Source organism: Wolffia australiana, chromosome 4, assembly GCF_029677425.1.
Source record: "Wolffia australiana isolate 7733 chromosome 4, ASM2967742v1".
Lineage (NCBI taxonomy): Eukaryota > Viridiplantae > Streptophyta > Magnoliopsida > Alismatales > Araceae > Wolffia > Wolffia australiana.
Window position 1 is genome coordinate 23725830 of NC_135838.1, and position 18807 is coordinate 23744636.

An 18807-nucleotide genomic window follows, 5' to 3' on the forward strand; every position below is an offset into this window, starting at 1 on the left:
GCGGGCGCGCGCGCGGAGCGGCAGCCCTGAAGCGGTGTGGCGACATTACCTCGGCGCAAGGTGCCTCGTCTCATTCCTTGTAACACCCCTCGTCTTCCCCCATGTAATCTTGATGTACTCTTTAAGATATCAATGCAACGACCCTATTCACTGACTGTGCCTAGCACCAACATCTCCCCTAACCCCTTTCAAGCAATCTTAAGCAATTGCACAAACTTCCGTTGCAAGAGATCAAGGCTGCTCAGTGTTTTGCTCCAAGCACTGAGGCCGGCACACGCCAATTCCGAGCACGAAACCTAGCTCGAGATTTGATCATGTGACATACAGAGTGAGACAGAGAGAGAGAGAAAGAGAGAGAGTGAGACAGAGAGAAAGAGAAAGAGAGAGAGTGAGACAGAGAGAAAGAGAAAGAGAGAGAGTGAGACAGAGAGAAAGAGAAAGAGAGAGAGTGAGAGAGAGAGAGACAGAGAGAGAGAGAGCTTCAGTCGCCGGAGGAACAAATTAAATTGTCCAGTGAGAGAGAGAGAGAGAGAGAGAGAGAGAGAGAGAGAGAGAGAGAGAGAGAGAGAGAGAGCTTCAGTCGCCGGAGGAACAAATTAAATCGTCCAGTGAAGGGAATTGGCAGGCCAGGTGGAGTGACCGCGGATCCCAGAATTTCAAAGCACGGTGATTGAAGAGAGGGAGCTGCGGAATCATCAATTCGTCATTCTCGCGGAAGCGCGCGCCGGCGCGAGTCATCTCCTGGCCATCACGGCTCCTCCTCCTCGTCCCAGTCGCTGGGCAGGTCCTTCCCCGGCGGAATCTTCCCCGGATAATTTGTCGTCGATATCTCCGATCCCACACTCCTGCGCACACCCACCGCTCATCAGGTGAGAAGGACAAACGACACAAGGTTCGAACAGCGCATCACACCAAGCCAACAAGTCCGATCGGCACTCACCTCCTGTCAACCAGCACCATCGACCGGAGCTCACAATTGGCGAAGCTGCAAGATGACCAGATTACTAAAATTTAGCCAAAAATTGGACCCCTCGCCTCTGTGATGCTTTACTTCATCAGAATCATCTCGGGTGACAACTTAAAAATGCCGAACACGAAAACAGGCAGTGTTTATAAGAAATATATTTATCCATATACTGCTCGTCATCAATGAATGACTGATTGATGTTGGATAGAAACAAGAGCCCAAGATAACCATTTTGTTGTTTCCAATGCAAACTTGAAGATGATTTTAGAAGGATACATACACGTTTTCTTTCTAAATCGAAGCATCATTTCTAAGTCAAACCACGGACAAGTTACTGCCAACCCCTCTTGTCCCTGTCCATTACTGCCTACCCCGCTTGTCACCAAAAGTAACATTTTTGATCGATTTTATATCCCATGCGTCATAAAGATTATAATAATGCTACTACATCCGAATATGTGCTTTTCTACTATGTTGGCCCGTTTACTGACGCTTGGAAAATCAAGCGCAAAGTCGGAGGGGCGAGCAGATAACTGCAGACACAAAACTAGAAGAAGACTGGAAGAGATTAAAGAAAGATAGAGCTCACTGTTTGCTGATTTCCTCCTTAATTACTGGATGGGTGTCGTTCCCGATCTTGCTCAGGGTGTGATGCAGAAAACCACTGTGAGTCACGACCGCGATCTCTTTCTCTTTTCTCGTCCATAGCCTGCAAATGAACAAACAACAAAGTGCTTACTGATTCTGCGAACAATCGGTCGGTCAGAGGAGAAAAGAAATATTTGTCCTTTCCGAGGGCTCTACAATCAGGTACCAAAAATATTCTTATGAAAGATATTAATCTTATCACAAGATAAATCTATGTCAAACAAGTGTCTTCGACTTTCGCTGGTGTGTGTTCTTCCTTCAGTTTACTTGGATTAGATGGATGCCCCACCAACACCAAATAGGTCTTCAAGGTAAAGAAAAGGCGAATTAGGTCGTCAACCAAACCTATGAATATCTTCTGGCAGATCAGTCAGAGAAACAATATATTGGATCCAAGAAACTAAAAAAGATTAAACATAGAAACAAAGTTTGCCGTCGAAAGCCCACTGACATACATTTTCAATTGGCCCAGTCAGAAGAGATGGACCAGGTTGAAAATAAAATGTCTACAGATTTATTCATCACTAAATGAACCCTGAATATAGTAATTAGATGACGGGTAATCCATTCAGAGTACTACACAAGAAAGTTTATCACAAGACATCACCAGTCAATAAACTTGATTCCTCTCGCTGCAACATCTGGAATTGGCTCCCGTACATCAGCTTCCCAGAGGACATCCTCATCATTTTCTATCTGGATGTAAGGTAAGATCCAATCAACGTAGAATCTCAGGTAAATCAAATATTTTTGCAACAAACCATGAGTCGAAGTAGTGGAATGCACTTACCAAGGAAAAATCAATGGCAGGGAAAAGTTTCTTGTATTCACTTATCGATCTCCTTTTATCACATGGATGCACTCCCTGCATCCAAATTTATTTATTTTTTGAAGTCCAATTTGGAATGAAAAACTTTTTTGAAAAAATTTTCGGACAAATATCTTGCACAACAATTTGGAAGGGGCCAATACATGACTATCCAAAGAGATGGATGTAATGGTAAACAGATAAAAATTCAAAGGACAAAAGGTAAATAGTAAAAGAGTAGATAACCAATACATCTGTAAGAACATCAGAGCGTGAACAACTAAACTTCCAATTGAAGAGCCCATGTGGATTGACATTCTAATGTTTTACAAGACTCACCAAATGTTCTCGGCATTCCTCCACAGCCAAAAAAGGAGGACAATTTAAACTTGAAATCGCTGAACGGGAACTATTTCCTGCGTTGGCAGTCATTAATGGAATCGAATCCATCCCATCACAATAGCTTTCACCCCCGAAAGCGCCAACAGCAGTCTGCATAGTTCTGTTTATGAACAAAGTATTGTCAAAAGATTGATGCCAGACTCGAGGGTTAGTCATCACTGAGTCATAGGAAATAGTCAAGCTTTACGGCACAGTTCTACTTTATAAATATATCAATCATATGACCATTATTATTATGGAAAATCAATCCAGTCGAAGAGAAAAAGATTAATTATTGGAAAAAACGAAGCAGTTAGAGCCTGTTAATCATCACCAACGAAGTATTTAAAGGTATTAAGACAGATGGTCACCTAGTGTTTGACTATTCTACACCATGATCCATGTTTCAAAGAAATTGGAGCTTGGCAGGAAATAAATCAGCCTAATACTGAATGATTTCCACTCTACTTTGAAACTATAAATGACACCCAAAAAGTAAATAGTGGTACAAGTTCATGCTCTCAGAGCCCTACAATCTAGGAGCACATTCAAAAACTGAGCTTGCATTATGCCATGAAATTGGCCATAAGATACTGACTTTAGCATCTGTTTCATTCTTTTGAGAATGTGGCACAGTACTGCAGTGACGCATATGGTTAGTGTAATAAAGGAAGCAAAACTATCAAGCTTGTAAAAATATCACGGACTTTCCAATTTTTTTTTTGAAGAAATTTCCAACTCAATTATTGTTGACGAATATGGGCCTCAAATAATCTTACCCGATTTACTTTAAAGTAAAATCGGGTAAATAACGGCTAGTCAAACTAGCCGTTAGAAACTAGCTGTCACAAGTAACGGCTAATACCCTTGTATATAAACGACCCTTTTACTCTTGGCTTAAATGAAGTTTTTTGTTTTCTTTCTATCTCTGTCTATCTAATTCTCCCTCTTCTTCCAAACGATCAAAGTATTCTTCAATTATTAAATAAATGTGTGCTGGGACAGATACCTCAGAAGAGGAGAAGTGATGACAAGGTCGACCTTCTTGGAAAGCCCGCATGAGTGAACATGCTTACGCAAGTTATCAACCTGTTAAATCCGAAGACAGTCAAGTGGTATTATCACAAAGCTTCTCCTTTCTCTGAGTCCTAAGCTTTTTATGCCACGAATCAATCATTCAGGCAGCATAAGATGCAAGAAAAGGTTTCGGATAAATCCAGTTCCACAACCCAAATCGTTGAAGAAAAATATTTGAAAGAAAAATGACCTCCAGGCAAGACAAATTGGAATCACATTCTACATCCGCAGCTACAGAGAGGAACAATGGTTTAACAATTTTTTTGAAACAAAGGGTTTGATGACACTTATTGGCGCATAAAAACAGCTCATGGAGAGAATGACAACCAATTAAATTATGGGTTTATCTTCCGGATCTGAAAATATTTGGAGCAATAATTTTGGAAATACAGGCCGAAGCGATTGTGCCTTTGATTAGAATTTTTTGACAAAGGAGAAGGAGATATCACGGTGGGTAAACGCACAACTTAACAGACAAAACATTAAATCACACAACGGGAAATAAAGAAAGACCCTGACAATAAGTACATTTACCATTAAAACTTGTATTACCTGTTGCCATCCGAGAGGTGTAAGGTGAGCATCGAAAAGTTCCGGCAACATATACGCTTTGTGATCCTTTTCGCCTTGGACGTTATGAATTCCTTGAGCATGTCTTATCTACGCAACAGAACAAAGGCCTTCCGTAAAGAGGTCATGGCGGCAAATATTACTGTCAGGGAGAGAGATATTGAACGACGCAAACCAGGTGCACGGTCTTGCAGCGGTGCGACGGTAATAAACTTGGACACGAAGCAGCATCCATATCTGCATGAACGGGGACATGAACATTAGAAACTCAATTCACACTGCAATTCGACATCCTTTGTGTTGATTAAACTAATCGCATTCAACTACAAGCATCGGACAAACTCTAGGATACTCGAGCCGTCGTTTCATGTGCGGGCATTCGATCGCTGACACTCGTAAAGTTGGCCATAAATCCTAGCACGGCGCGAAGAACCGTGACCGGACAATGGGTAACTTGTACCATAAAGGTATAGAGTCGAAGATTCAAGGGATATGCAACTCACAGGCATCGGCATTCTAGGAGAATGATATCAAAAAGGTATCTGCATTAGCGGATCGTATCGGTCCCCAACTCGGAATCAAATGGCAGAAAAAAAATCACGCATTCCGAAGAAAAAAAAGTCTAACAGAATGGTGTCAAACTACGAACGATGCATCAGAAAATCATGCTTTGTCAGAAAGAAGTAAAGTCTTTACAGGAAAACACTAGAATTCCCAGAAAATAACTAGAATTCCCAGAAGGAGACGTCGCCGAAGCAGGATTACTGGATTCCTGAGGATGGAGACGAGACGATGAGGAGGAAACCCACCTGCAACGGCGCCCGGCGGAGACGCAGCAGAGCGAACGCGATGGAGAAGGGGTATGGAGAGGCGACGGGCGGTTGTGAGGCGCGGGGTGGGGGGGAATAAGGACAAGCGAGAAACGGTGATTGAATTAAATATAAGTTAAAATAACAGGGAATCTTTTAAAGAAGAAGAAAATGGGACAAAAGAAAAAGAATATGAATGGGTGGGGGTGGTGGGCCCCTGTTTGGATTGGATGGGCCCCACCCTTTTTTCTGACCGCTGGCAATCTCTCTCTCTCTCTCTCTCTCTATGTATATATATTGGTTTGGGCTTTGGGGGCGGCAGCGACGCTATGGTAGCCGCGTCATCAGGGGAAAAATAAATATTTAACAAAGGTCCTTTTGTCAGAGAAGGGGTACTCCTACGGTTCTTCACCATGTTATCCGGTTGTCCTGATAATATATTTGGGCCTCTCATTCTCTATAAACTACAGAGTTCATATCTTCAACGGAACTCTCACCTGATCCAGAAGGGCTGGAGGACAGAGCAGTTAGCGTAACAGCTGGCATAATGCGACGAATGGATGGACATTAAAATTTTTTTTTTTTAATATTTTCGTTTGTTAATTTCCTTTAGAGAACATACTAAGGGAACGACTATAGAAGGCCCCTCCCTAAGATGTAGATAATGGTGGATTTTGAATAGAGTAGCTTTCTTCATTTCCACCCTGAGAGTTGCCTATGGATTGCCGCTGCCTATATCCGATGCTGCACCAAAGTAGCCCCCCCCCCCCCCCCAAATTTAAATTTAAAACATATTAATGTATGCACGTAGCTGGCTAATATAGTTCATGTATGTTGTTCACATCACCCCCCCCCCCTCTTATTTGGACACTTCTCGCTTATAGCAGCATGTTGCCCCATTTCTGCCAGTGGTTGCAAGCTAAAAGCAAGTGCGGGACTCACCATCCACATTGCATTGTTACCCATCCCCTGGCCACTCTGTTGGGCATCTGCCACATTCTTCCCAATATGTTGCCATCAACATCATCGTCGTCTTGGTCCTTCACCATCTTTCACCATCATCATCTTCAATGTCGCTGTTGTCATCCTCATTATCACCTTCACCATTGTTGCCACCGCCATCATGTTCTTTACTCTCATCCTCCTTTGTCCTGATAACATATTTTGCCCTCTCGTTCAAATAATATTAGGTTGGGGTGTCAGAATGAAAATAATTCTTCCAGGGCTTGAATTGATGACCATATTAATTTATTGTAAAAATTATAGAAGTTCATTTGGACAAGCATTTTAAAATTAGTGGAGTTCTAGGGACTGATAATGTGCTATCTTAGCTTTAACTCATCATTAAAAACCAACTTTATTAAATAATTAGCATGAATAAAGTTCATGTTATCATCAATTTCTGTATTTTTGCATTTAACCCATTTTTTTGCTAATTCACCCATTTTAAATTATAAAATTTGCACCTTTAAACTTTTCAAGGTCAAACTACTATGAACTAAATCACGAAGAATGAGGATAAGCTTGAGCTGACAACTCTGAACTGAAGTACCATCTTTGGCATGATTTGGAGATTATTTTGTCTCAAACTTTTGAAATGCAGGAAAGAGGGCTGAAAGTAGAACATTTTGGTGAAAATTTCACCAATTCTGATTTTCGGATTGAAATATATCGTTATTTGAAGATGAAGGAACATTAAGATTGAATTCTGAATTTCCAGAATATTTTCAGAATTTAAATTTATATAACCTCCCATCTTTAAGTTATTAAAGGAATAATAAAAATGAAAGAATAAAGTATTATGCTCATGTGACATGTGCTACATGGCGTTGCAGCATGGCCACTGGGCCATATGCTCATGCCCAACTGCTCATGTGGCTCCAAAGCATCATGATGGTGCATCAAATGGGGGCGGGGGTTCAAGTGAAGCCATAGTGGAGTCTAGGTGGCATCCATAGAGGGCACTGCATGGCACCATGAAACCACATGTAGAGTGAGATATGTGTAAGAGTAATGCGCCCATGTTGGTTATATATATGACTATTTATTACATAACTATTTTTCAAATAATTCCCAAATGGGACTAACTTTTGGTCATTTTTCAGGACACATGGCATAAATATGAGTGTTTATCGGCACAATTAAAGGAACACCATCAATCTTCACTTAAAGAGACGGGAATCATGGCATGTTACAATTGGATGCATAAAAAATAATTCATGCCCTTACGTCAAGGGGCAACTGACACGTGGCGTGATCCATGTCCTTCATCAGGTGTGGTCAATCTCAGCAAATGTATGTGATTGCTCGCACCCGTTTGTCACAATTTCTCTCTCATCTTTCTATCCTCTAATGAATTGGTAACACGACAACATCTGAACCATCGCATTGATGGACCCAGCCTACCAAATACTACCAATTCAGCCAATCTGATGGGTCCAACATTCTCTCTCCTCTCCCCTCTATCTACCTCAGGGGTAATGTGGCTGAATCCTAGCAGTCAGGTCCTAGATGAAGGGTAAACAGAGGGCTAGGAATCACTGAGATTGTCTCTAAACATGATTTCACTGATTTGGACAGTATCACCTCCAAACTTCCAATGTAATCATAGTTTTTGAAATTTGTTTTCTTGACGATCTCTACTGCTTTACTTCCTCCTCTAGGATACTAGACCCCCTGGATTAGGATGGATTAAACCCCATAAGCATCAAGAAAGCATCATGTACTTTAACCAAAAGCTTTGATGACATGATTCTTGATCTAAAGCCTTGACCCTACGTCAATTGGATACATTATTCATCACATTCATTTTAGTAACATGTTGTTTCATCAAGTCAACGCATAATTAGGTTTTACTCTAGACTTTAGACAAGGAGTTAGGATCACATGCTCAATTTTCTCTCTCATTGTGTACCATTTACTCTATCTAACTTCTATCCACAATATCTCACTTAATCCATGCCTTATTTGTATGATCTTGGGCTCATTGAAAAGCTCGAATCAAACTCTGAATATTTACTAGCTGATTGCATTTTGTCATTTGATTTCGTGAATTATTTCTGAGTGTATTACATTGTCGTGTGAATATCCCTATCTTTATGGATTAGACCTCGACCCACCTCTATAATTAATTTTTTGGGATATCAGTGAGCTTGAGATAGTATTATTGATAAATCTTTAACAACTATGAAGCTACCTTTGTTAGGGACCAACCTTTTGATTCACAAGATTATGGCAAGGGTTTCATACAATTTTCAAATGGCATCAAAAAACTATAATCAGTATCACATATAATGACAAATTAGTTGATAATGGATACATGATGGGGGACCATCCAGTTGATGTCGGGACAGGACGAGTCCAACCACACCGGGCTGCTCGCGCTGACGCTCGCCATCCGGGGTTCAAATACTCCGTGTAAGTATCTTCCCATTGTCGCACTTTATTTTGTCTTGTTTGATTGTATTTTCGTTCATAGACCTTATGGACTGGGCCGGTGTTTTAGGCCTCGTCCAAGTTGTTTTCATCTTTCTTGTAACCGTTGAATAGAGGGCGAACCACGTCTCACGACGGTTCCCCCTCTAAACGACGTCACTTGGCACCTATCCTCACTATATAAGGGGATAGCATGCCCAAGTGAAAAAAAAGCTGATATTGAATTGAAAAGCTGTGTTCCTTTCCTACCCCAGTGTTTAGAGAGATAGCGATAGATAGGATTTAGAGAGTAGAGGGAACGTGCATGTTCCCGTCCTCACATCGAGATCACTACGTGGGTTACTGCCACACGTCCTCACGTCGAGACTACTCCGTGAGACGTTATCTTCTGCCCGTCGAGATCACTCTGGGATACTTCCAAAAGAATCAAGATTCCTGTTCTTGGAGGCTACCAATGCCTACGACCCCTCGTCGAGATCACTCCAAGAGTTTGTTGACATCCACCGCTGCCATCGTCGTCTTCACCCAGGGAGTCAGTCGTTGCCCCTCAAGAACCCCAAGATTCAAGCATCTGCGGCTCCTGGCTTTGGATTCTTGGGCAGTTACGATCCAAGAAACCGAGTTCTTGCACTGTCATCACCGCCGGCGCCCTGCCACACCGTCACCTCCGCCGCCTTCACCTCCTACTCCTCCGCCGTCTCGGTCGTCGCCACTTTCGCCGCCGTCATTGCTGCCGTCACCGACGTTTTGCCTCACGCCCCAGCCGCGCACCCGCGCACCCGAGCCGTGCGCGCCCGACCCACGCTTGCCCATACGTCCCAGCTGCGCGCGCCCTCGCACCCTTGTGGCACGTCACCCCCTCCGCTGTTTGACGTTACGTATGGGATCACTGTCTTCCCACACCCCGACGCACCGTCTTCGAGGCCCGTCATCGTCCTGATCTCCATGTTGGGTTATGCTGCCAAGGACTATTGACACACCGGTACCTGTTGCAGTATTATTACCTGTTGCAGTGCCATCGTTTCCTATCGATTCCTCTTCCTGGGATGAAGCGTTACTTGGGAATTGGATAGCCACTCATCGAGAGAGATAGGATTCCTTATGGTAGAGGACTTCTCGCTGATCCTAGACTTGGAACAGCTCTAGGCCGTCACACGGCCCTCCCACCGTTGTCGTCGTAGTTGGACTTAAGGGTCATTTGGAGTCTGAGATTGACCAATATCTTCATCATTGGAAGTCTTTGATCATTCATACTAGTCGTCGACATCCGATATTGCTCATCCACGGTTTTCTATCGACATTCATTTCATCTAAATAAGCTTACGAACTGAACTCATTATCTTTACTGTGACGTAATATGAGTCGTCAATCCCGCTGGAATCGTATTACATCAATCATATAATGACAAATTATTGTTATAGTATCTGTTAATGATTCGTTGAGATGATTTTCTTGTTTCTATACCCAGTTTTTTAAGCTAATATTGCATATTGGTTATTGGATGTTTTAAACTCATAACATGTGTGCAATTTTTTTAGACTGTCTCGTGTCATAAGATAGTATATTATGCCTTACACATATTTTTGGGTTCTTAAGTCTAATATCATGACACATATCTAATGCATTTTGACATGTGATGAACCAGAAATTACGATTAAATATGTCCTTTAAGGCTTATAGTTTACGCAAAAATATTTATAATTTTCCATACGAGCGAATGGTGAGGATCGAATCCACAAGTATTGAATAAGTGAATTTTAGCTTTAATTTTTGTTTCTATTGGATTTCTTAAATTTATTTCAGGAATTAAATGTAATATAATAAAAAACTAGTGAATATTTATTTAAAATAATTTAAAAATGGTGATAAAATATTTATCCCAATTAACCTAATTTATTAAAAGTTTATGTAATAAACTTATAAATGTTTTTATAGAAATATATAATTGAAGATATTAATTGGTTATATTTAATATAACTTTGCCAACACTTTAGCAGCACCAAATGATGATGAAAAAGATGGATGTGAGCGGAGCAGATGAAAGTGATAGTATGCTGGTTATGATGGAGACGATGATAGATGTGTTGATGAGCGACGGAGCAGGGTGAGTGATAATGATTTTATCATCACTAGCACAACAGAAACAAAGGTGAATACATGATGATGAATGAAGATTTGGAGGTGGCATGCATGATGAATAGGTAATTTATCTGCAATGATAACCTTGGAAAATGGACAAAGATGTAAATAGTAAAAAATAAATATCACACTTGCCTCACTGTCACATGCCCAATGTGCCAGGACGTGATTTTTCTTAACAAGTTTTGATCTGAATGATACTCTGTCAACCCTTTACTTTTGGAGTGTAAGATCTGAACCAAACAAAATTTTAAGTGATTAACAAAATCCGAGGGTTCCCTGTTTTAGAATGATGAAGGTTCTATTTATAGATCTAATGTGTTAGATGGATAGAGGACAGAAAGATGGAACTACCCTTAAAAGTTTCAAATTGAAGCTCATTCTAGATCATTAGACATCATCATTTGAGTTCTGAGTAATAAGAGCCATCTGATTTTCTATCTCCTTTGAGTTGTGTTGTGGTTTGCCAGTGTGGCACGAAATTCTATGAGTGGAAAATTATAAACTTTCTGAAATATTTAAATATTTTAAATTATATTGTGATTTTTCTTATATTATTTTTTGATGAATTTAACGTCATAAATTTTTTTTACAAATACCAAAAAACCCATAAAAATCATAATATAATTTTAAAAATATAGTATAAACCCCTTAAAATATTTAAATAAATCCATATAAATATTTACCCACTTTGAAATTAATTTATTCTTGAAATTAATATCAAAAAAATATATTAAAATATCATAAAATAAGAGAAATAATAAATTCATACTAATAATGCAATAAATCATTCTCCACTGACATGAATTGATGGTGATTTCAATAAAAATAAGAGCTCAAAATAAAAAAATACTATTAAAAATAACATGATAATATATGGAGTCCTTGGCTCTTGAGATTGATTTGGATGAAAACTTGGAACGATTCACGGTGGAAGACGAATAAAATAACAAAAACAACAACATTAAATCAATGAATCAAATCACCTGGATACAAATCACAACCATGATTTCTTGGATTCTCGAAGGAGTCGTGTCAAGCTGCTCATATGTGCTGCCTTTGGTTGTATCCATGAGGTATGTGGCACGTCGAATCTCTTCCTTTGCCTTGACAAACTCTATTTACTCTCCATCATCACCATTACATCATCCAGATCACATTGAGAATGGAGAGCAGATAAAGGAAGAAGGGAGAAGAAGAGAAAGAGCGCATAACAATTCTTTCCTAGATGAACTTCTGGCTTTCCCCTATTTGTACGAAGTAATTATTTTTCATAAAATCCACTTAAACCAAGTACATTTTTTGATGACCAAAAGACCATCTACATGTGCCCCTTTAGATTCATGTATCACTCTAGTTAACGACTCCAATGAGCCAATTACCTTTATTGGTCTTTTAAATTGATTAAATATATGGTCATATATTAATCAAAAAGACGTATTGATTTAACTTAATTGATCGTTGGAGTCTCTAGCCTGAAGGGTGACAAGCTACACCTCGTGATGTAGAATATAGAAACAAGTGTGTATTGACTCACTCATCAAACATGTCCATCATCAGTTACCATCTACGAATAGTCCTCATCCACTTGACACTCCTAAGATGGCATAATGTATAGTCAATTGTTAAACCCCAGTCATTCATCTAAGTCAGTACTGATGTGTTTAAAAATCATTAGAGAAACCAACTATGATATTTCACTTCTTTGGCCAAGGACTTCATTTCATTCTCTTCCTTGAATGTCTCCTCTTACACCACAAGAAAATTGTTCTATTTTGACCACTCAATTGTCTTCATGAACTTCTTGCTGCACCCAAACTAAGACAATCTAGAATCCATAATTAGAGACTCTTAGGTCCTAGTTAAAGTACAATTTTACGTCTACAAGACGTCTTTAGTGTCTCAGGCCTAAGGACCACTTATGCAACTATGATGTGAATCAACCGTATTGGGAGTTCTGTATGATACCATTTAGGGACTTGTATAGATAAATTCATTGAACTCTTTCCATTAAAATGCACCCATAGTCTATCCTTGTTGTCTTTGCACTAATGACTACTGGACTGGCCATACTCATCATATGAGTGACACTAGATAGTGATATTCTATCTGGATACTTTGATATCCTTCTTAAGGAGCTTTCATATATGAATATTTAGACCACATGCTTAAAGGCTAGTGATCTCCGTATTATAATATGATCGTAATGTATTCATGGACTTCATTATAAGCATCACACAAGCAGTATAATGAATATATTCTATTAATGAACATGGAATGAGATATGGAATGTGTGATTAGCTTCTTGGCCAAAATAAGTTATTCATTTATTTCAATCATGATAATGGGATTCCACTAATAATATTAGGAATGGGAATTTCTTAGCCAATGGAGTAGGTGTAATGAAATATATACCATTATTGGAGAAGTTTAGGATAATGAAAAATTATTATGAGGTGAATAAAGAAATGTGGAATGAAGTATTGGACACAACTGTGACATTCATAACAGTATGTCCATTCTACCTTTCATAGAAATGACTCGATATAAATTGAATAATAGAAAGAAACCCTACTGATGCCGAACGTCATCAAGACGTCGTCCGGTCGACACCGAGGGTAGCGGCTCAGTATTGAAGAAGGACCTCAATCAGACGACGACGGCACGTGTCGTCCGATAATGCGGATGGACAGGTATAAATAATGACGGGAATGCAGAAAATCCTAAGTGTAGTACGTACGAGTGCTGATGTGAGGTGGTGTCATTCCATAGATCTGACGGGGTCGCCTAGGGTATGGTCAACCAGACCACCCGAACCTCGCTCAAGAGGGTCGAGGACGACTATGTCGCTGAACGGGGATATCCTGCTTAGATGCTCACACTCGTCGGGCTCGCTCAACTCGTACCAGCCAGGTGAGATTCTCAAAGAAGCCGTCGTCATTTTCTCAACCTGTCTCACTCTCACCTACGTCTAACCTGAGCGCGGAGGAGGCAATACGAAAGTATACTGAAAAAGGTAAGAGACACAAGAGCAGTGAAGAAGGGTACCTTCATCGCGTCCGGCGACAGCTATTTCGTATCACAGGAGCCGGTGGGATCAGCAACGTCGAGGGCGCGGGCGTCTGGATGGCGCGAGCGTGGCGAGGCGTGGGGTGGGCGAGCAGTCGGGTGAGCAGCACGCCGAGCGCAGGATGAAGGTCGGATGCGGCGCAGGGCACAATGCGGAGCGCGGGCAGGCGCGGCGCGCAGAGCGTGGTGCAGGGCAGCGAGGCACGCGGTGCGGCTGCGGCGGCACAGGTGCAGCACGCGCACGACGCAAGGATGCGGGCGCGTCACAGGGCTGGAATCGGGTGCAGGCGCTATGAATGGGTGCGGCGCTGGGCGCAGTCCACGGGCGATCATTGTGGCGCTAAGTGTGGGCGCGGCACCGACGGCACTGGGCGCGGACCACAGGGCGGGTGCCAGGAAGCGACGGGCAGCACGGCGAGGGAGGTGCACAACGCGGTGCAATGCGCCGCATGAGAGCTTGGCGCGGCAGCAATGGCATCCGCTGGAAAAGCATGTGGGCGTCGGCACGGCGGTGGTGAGTGGCGTCGCGTCAGGCGGCCGGGCAATCGCGGGAAAGGCCTACGATGCCAGTCGGGTAACAGGGAGACCAATCGACGGTGGTGGAACAGAACAGCGGCGGCAAAATAGGACAGCGGCGGCGGAACAGGACAGCGGCGGCGGAACAGAACAGCGGCGGCAGCGAAAAGGGCGGCGGCGACGAGGCCGATCTGCGGGTGAGGCCGGTCGAGCAGTGGAAGAGCAGGGCTGCGGCGACGGTGGCGAGAATGGCGGCGATGGCGCGTCCGTCTCTTCTCCTCTTTATTCCTTCTCCCTTCTTCTTCTTCTTCTTCCTTCTTCTTCTTCTTTTTTCTTCTTCTTTCTTCTTCTTCCTCTCCTCACGAAGGTGACTCTTCAACTTCTCACGTTAACTTTCAATATGAAAATCCAAGAGTGTCATAGGAGGGTGCCCACCCCTTCCTCTTATAGGGAATAGGTGTATGGGCCCCTTGAAACAAATAAACAAAGAAAATAAAAAAAAGAGGGAAATGGCTAAAGGGCTAGGGCCCACTAGCGGGAGGGGAAGGTATCCTCATACGGGAACTTCCCCGCACTACAATGCAGACGCGGAAAATGAATAATAGATGTGAGAAATGAAATATAGATGCGCAGAAGGTAAACGAGTCGAAGGTGGCGCGTCGTCAGGCCGAGTATTTGAAGCCGGGTGTGTGCGTCGTCACTTTGGCTTGTTGCGTCCGCTGGACGCGCATCGGTGGCAGGCTCGATGACGATGCGGACTCCTTGAGTGACGGCCCTGCAGTGTCAGACGGTGCCGCGCCATCACCTACAAATATTTTGGCCATTTGGTTGCAAGTGTTATACCCTAAACTTAAATACACATGACTAAAGGAAATTTTATTCTTATAGTTACAAAAGCTCATCATTTTTTATTTTCAGAAGTTGAAAACCTGTTTAAAGTGTATAAAAGGCATACAAAATAAGTCATTCATGTGAAAATTTTGGAATTCATGGAGGGTGAAAATGATAAATGGATCAATGATCAAGTATAAAATGAGAAGAAAAATAAGATAAATCATCTTGGAGTTAGAGGAGACTAACAATGAAGATGGATTACACAAGATTAAAGGAAAAAGTAGATTAGCTTCGACTCACCCAAAATAAAACATTCTCAATATCTCTGTTAAATGAGTTGGAACTTAAATTTTAGGGAGATTGTCACTCTAGTCTTCACATCATGATGTTAAACCTATGAAAGGGGGCGATGTGCTAAAGGATCGAGATTGGGTAAACATCATGAAAAATTTGCTGACTCAATGAAAAAGAATAAGGTCCGGGAGCTAGTGCCACGACCTAAACACAAGAGGAAAATGGTTAATAAAAAGGTGTTTAAAAATAAGCTAAATGAAAAGGGAGAAAGTCAAAACAAGGTGTGACTAGTAGCATAGGGATATGTTTAGACTAAATAAGTTCATTATGATGAGATGTATACTTGAGAAGGATGACTCAAAATTTTCAGGATTTTATTGAGAATTTCTACTCAAATAATTTCAAGGGCTTCTAAATGGGTGCAAGAGTCCCTTGCTAAATGAATTTGTGAAGTGTTGCATGTAAATTAACCATCTGAATTCAAATATCCTGAAATAATAAAATGGGTTGTGAAACTCACTGATATATTTATAAAAAGATCATGAAAATACTCTAATTTTAGATCCTATGTACGTTGATAATATTTTCTTTGGATCTAAAATCTCAAGTTGTGGAAACAATTACTTGCATATTATGCAGAAAATAATTTGAGATGTTTCTTATGTGAGAGCTCAACTACTGCTGTGAATTTAAATTATGTATAAGAAGGATGAAAATCTGATCTTCCATGACAAATGCCCTAGTAACTCTTTATAAGTTCAAAGTAGAAGATTTCTAGGCCAAGGGCTGTCTACTTAGTCCAACCACTATGCTAGGTCCAAACAAATTGGTCAAAGTGTTGACGAATGTAAATGTCAACAGAGCAATCAGACATACTCTTTACTGTATGTCCATGCCCTCGGCTTTAGAAGCATCCCAATGAATCACATCTGAAGGAGATAAGAGAAATTTAAGAACTTAGAACTGTAATAATCTATATTTTACCATGGTCAGTTCTTGTGATTACAACTTTGGAAGATGTAAAATATAAATAAAAAAAGATAAAAGTGAAGCTTGTGCATTTTTTGGTTGATGTATCATATTAGGGAAATTCAAGAAGAAAAATTCAATCGCTTTGTAGACAAAAGAGGCTGAGGATTGAAAGTGGACTATGCTTACATGCAAAATCTAGATGAAGATTTTTGACCCGTCCACATGGGTATCCTTTCCACAAACATTATTTCTCAAATAGGAAAAGTAACACCGGCCTCTATTTTTCACAACATAAATGGACCAATTTACATTCATTTTTCTTGTTACTCACAAATGATATGATGAATCGTTTATGGGAAATTTCCAGTAATTGTTTTTGTTACATCTTCTTACAGTTTGAAAGAGTAACTTCCATGTTAGAAATAATTTGTATAATAAATTTATGGAAATATTTCCACAAACAACTGTTTCCATAACATGCAATTCATCTTGCTTTTCATCCGAATTATTTAAAAATTTAATTAATATTTCATATTCACATGATGAAATTAGACGCGAGATTTGACATTTCGGTAGTTTATTTTAAAAGTTTTAAGGGATAAAGTACAGTCATTTCATTTGATATATAAATAGTTAGAAGGTCAAATCACATGGGTTACAGATGTAATAGGCATTTGCTTCAGATCTCTTCATGAGCTGGCTTCAATTCCTTCAGATCAAGATTGCTCATGATCTCATAAGGAAATCCTCTCTAAATGAAATCAATATTGAAACTTAAGATATTTCAGTCAGTTAGATAAAGTGCTGAGGCAACTACTAGAATGAAGGGAGAGATTGAGAATATTTAGACGTGGTATTTTATCTTGGTGGCGTGGATGCCATCGCATCGACACCAGACGCACCGCTGCCGTCAACCGAAGTCAACGTCTCCACGCATGCACGCTCCTTCGCGCATCATGACACGTCGCCAATGTCAGATCAACAACTGCCCCTTGGCGTGACATGAAACACATCTCGTCTTTAATTTCTCGTCTTTAAGTTGTATTTTCTCTTTCCTCCAAGGCCTATATATATAAGCCATTGTTTCAAGAAACAGTTAGGGAGTCATAATTCAAGAATCGAGTTTTTGTTTAACTCTTCTTGGAAGACTGCCCAAGCCTCCCTATCCCTTCCTCAACCATACCTCCTCCGCCTCTGCCGCTGCCGCCGCCACCCCCACGCGTCGTCGGTCGCCGTCCTTCTCCTCCTCTCCATTCCTCCCCCTCCTTCCCTTCCCTCTTCTCTCTCTTTCTCTCCCCTTCTTGTCCCTCGTTCTCGGCAGTCCTAGGTTGCCATTCAGGCCGCCCACCTTGGGCCACCAAGGACGCCCCAGGCCGCCCCATCAAGGGCCGCCCAGGGCCACCCCAGGCCGCCCACGCAGGGCCGCCCAAGGCCGCTCAAGGCCACCCCATCAAGGGCCGCCCAAGGTCGTCCCTAGGCCGCCCATGCTCTCGGCCCAGGGCCACCCAAAGGACCGCCCCATGCAGCCCCTGCCAGGACCTCCCAAGGCCGTCCAAGGGTCGCCCAGGCAGCCCCTGCCAGGGCCGCCCAAGGCCGCCCTCATGCTGCCCGCTTGGGGCCGCCCAAGGGCCACCCAAGCCGCCCCATCAAGGGTCGCCCAAGGCCATCCCCAGGCCGCCCAGGCTCTCCACCCAGGCCCGCCCAAAAGACCGCCCCAGGCAGCCCTGCCAGGACCGCCCAAGGGCTGCCCAGGCAGCCCCTGCCAAGGTCACCCAAGGGCCGCCCTCAGGCTGCCCGCTTGGGGCCATCCAAGTGCCACCCAGGCCGCCCCAACCAAGGTTGCCAAGGCTGCCCCAGGCCACCCCAGGCCTCCAGCCCAAGGCCGCTTGAGGAGCCACCCCTGGCTGCTCGCCTAGAGTCACCCTAAGGCCGCCAAGCCGCCCGGCAAGGCCTCCTGCCCCCCCTCTACGTGTCTGCACTCGCCCGTCTCACTCACCACCAGGGCCGTTCAACACCCAAAACGTCCAGATCCCATCGTCCAGCGGGCCTCTCAACGCCCGGATTCGCCCAGCCTCGTCACGAGCAGAATTTCCCGCATCCTCTTCACGCACTACGGTGCCGAGGTACGCTTGAACTCTTTGGTGTCGAAGTGTTCTCCATCCAGTATTCCTCGAAAGTCTCCACCGCCGTCAGATTTGTTTTGATTTAGATTTTCCTAAAATCCTCTTCGAGTGTTTCTATCGTGACGTGAATTTGGGTATTGATTTTGGTGCTTCGGCATCGTCGCG

The 18807-nt window shown here is 42.4% G+C and overlaps 1 protein-coding gene across 2 annotated transcripts; it reads right to left on the reverse strand.

Annotated features, from left to right (window-relative positions):
• Window positions 1-575: 575 nt before the first annotated feature.
• LOC144702463 (phosphoglycerate mutase-like protein 1) lies at window positions 576-5413 on the reverse strand. Of its 2 annotated transcripts, none has more exons than XM_078574522.1 (10): window positions 5261-5413; window positions 4627-4688; window positions 4434-4541; window positions 3814-3893; window positions 2763-2925; window positions 2406-2480; window positions 2223-2311; window positions 1557-1676; window positions 941-985; window positions 576-845 (listed from the first exon to the last, which is right to left on the reverse strand). In XM_078574522.1, the coding sequence occupies exons 2-10, from the start codon at window positions 4684-4686 to the stop codon at window positions 749-751; spliced, it is 837 nt and encodes a 278-aa protein (XP_078430648.1). In that variant the 5' UTR covers window positions 4687-4688; window positions 5261-5413; the 3' UTR covers window positions 576-748. The 2 variants fall into 2 exon arrangements, with proteins under 2 accessions (XP_078430648.1, XP_078430649.1); XM_078574523.1 differs by lacking the exon at window positions 5261-5413 and adding an exon at window positions 5148-5256.
• Window positions 5414-18807: the final 13394 nt, after the last annotated feature.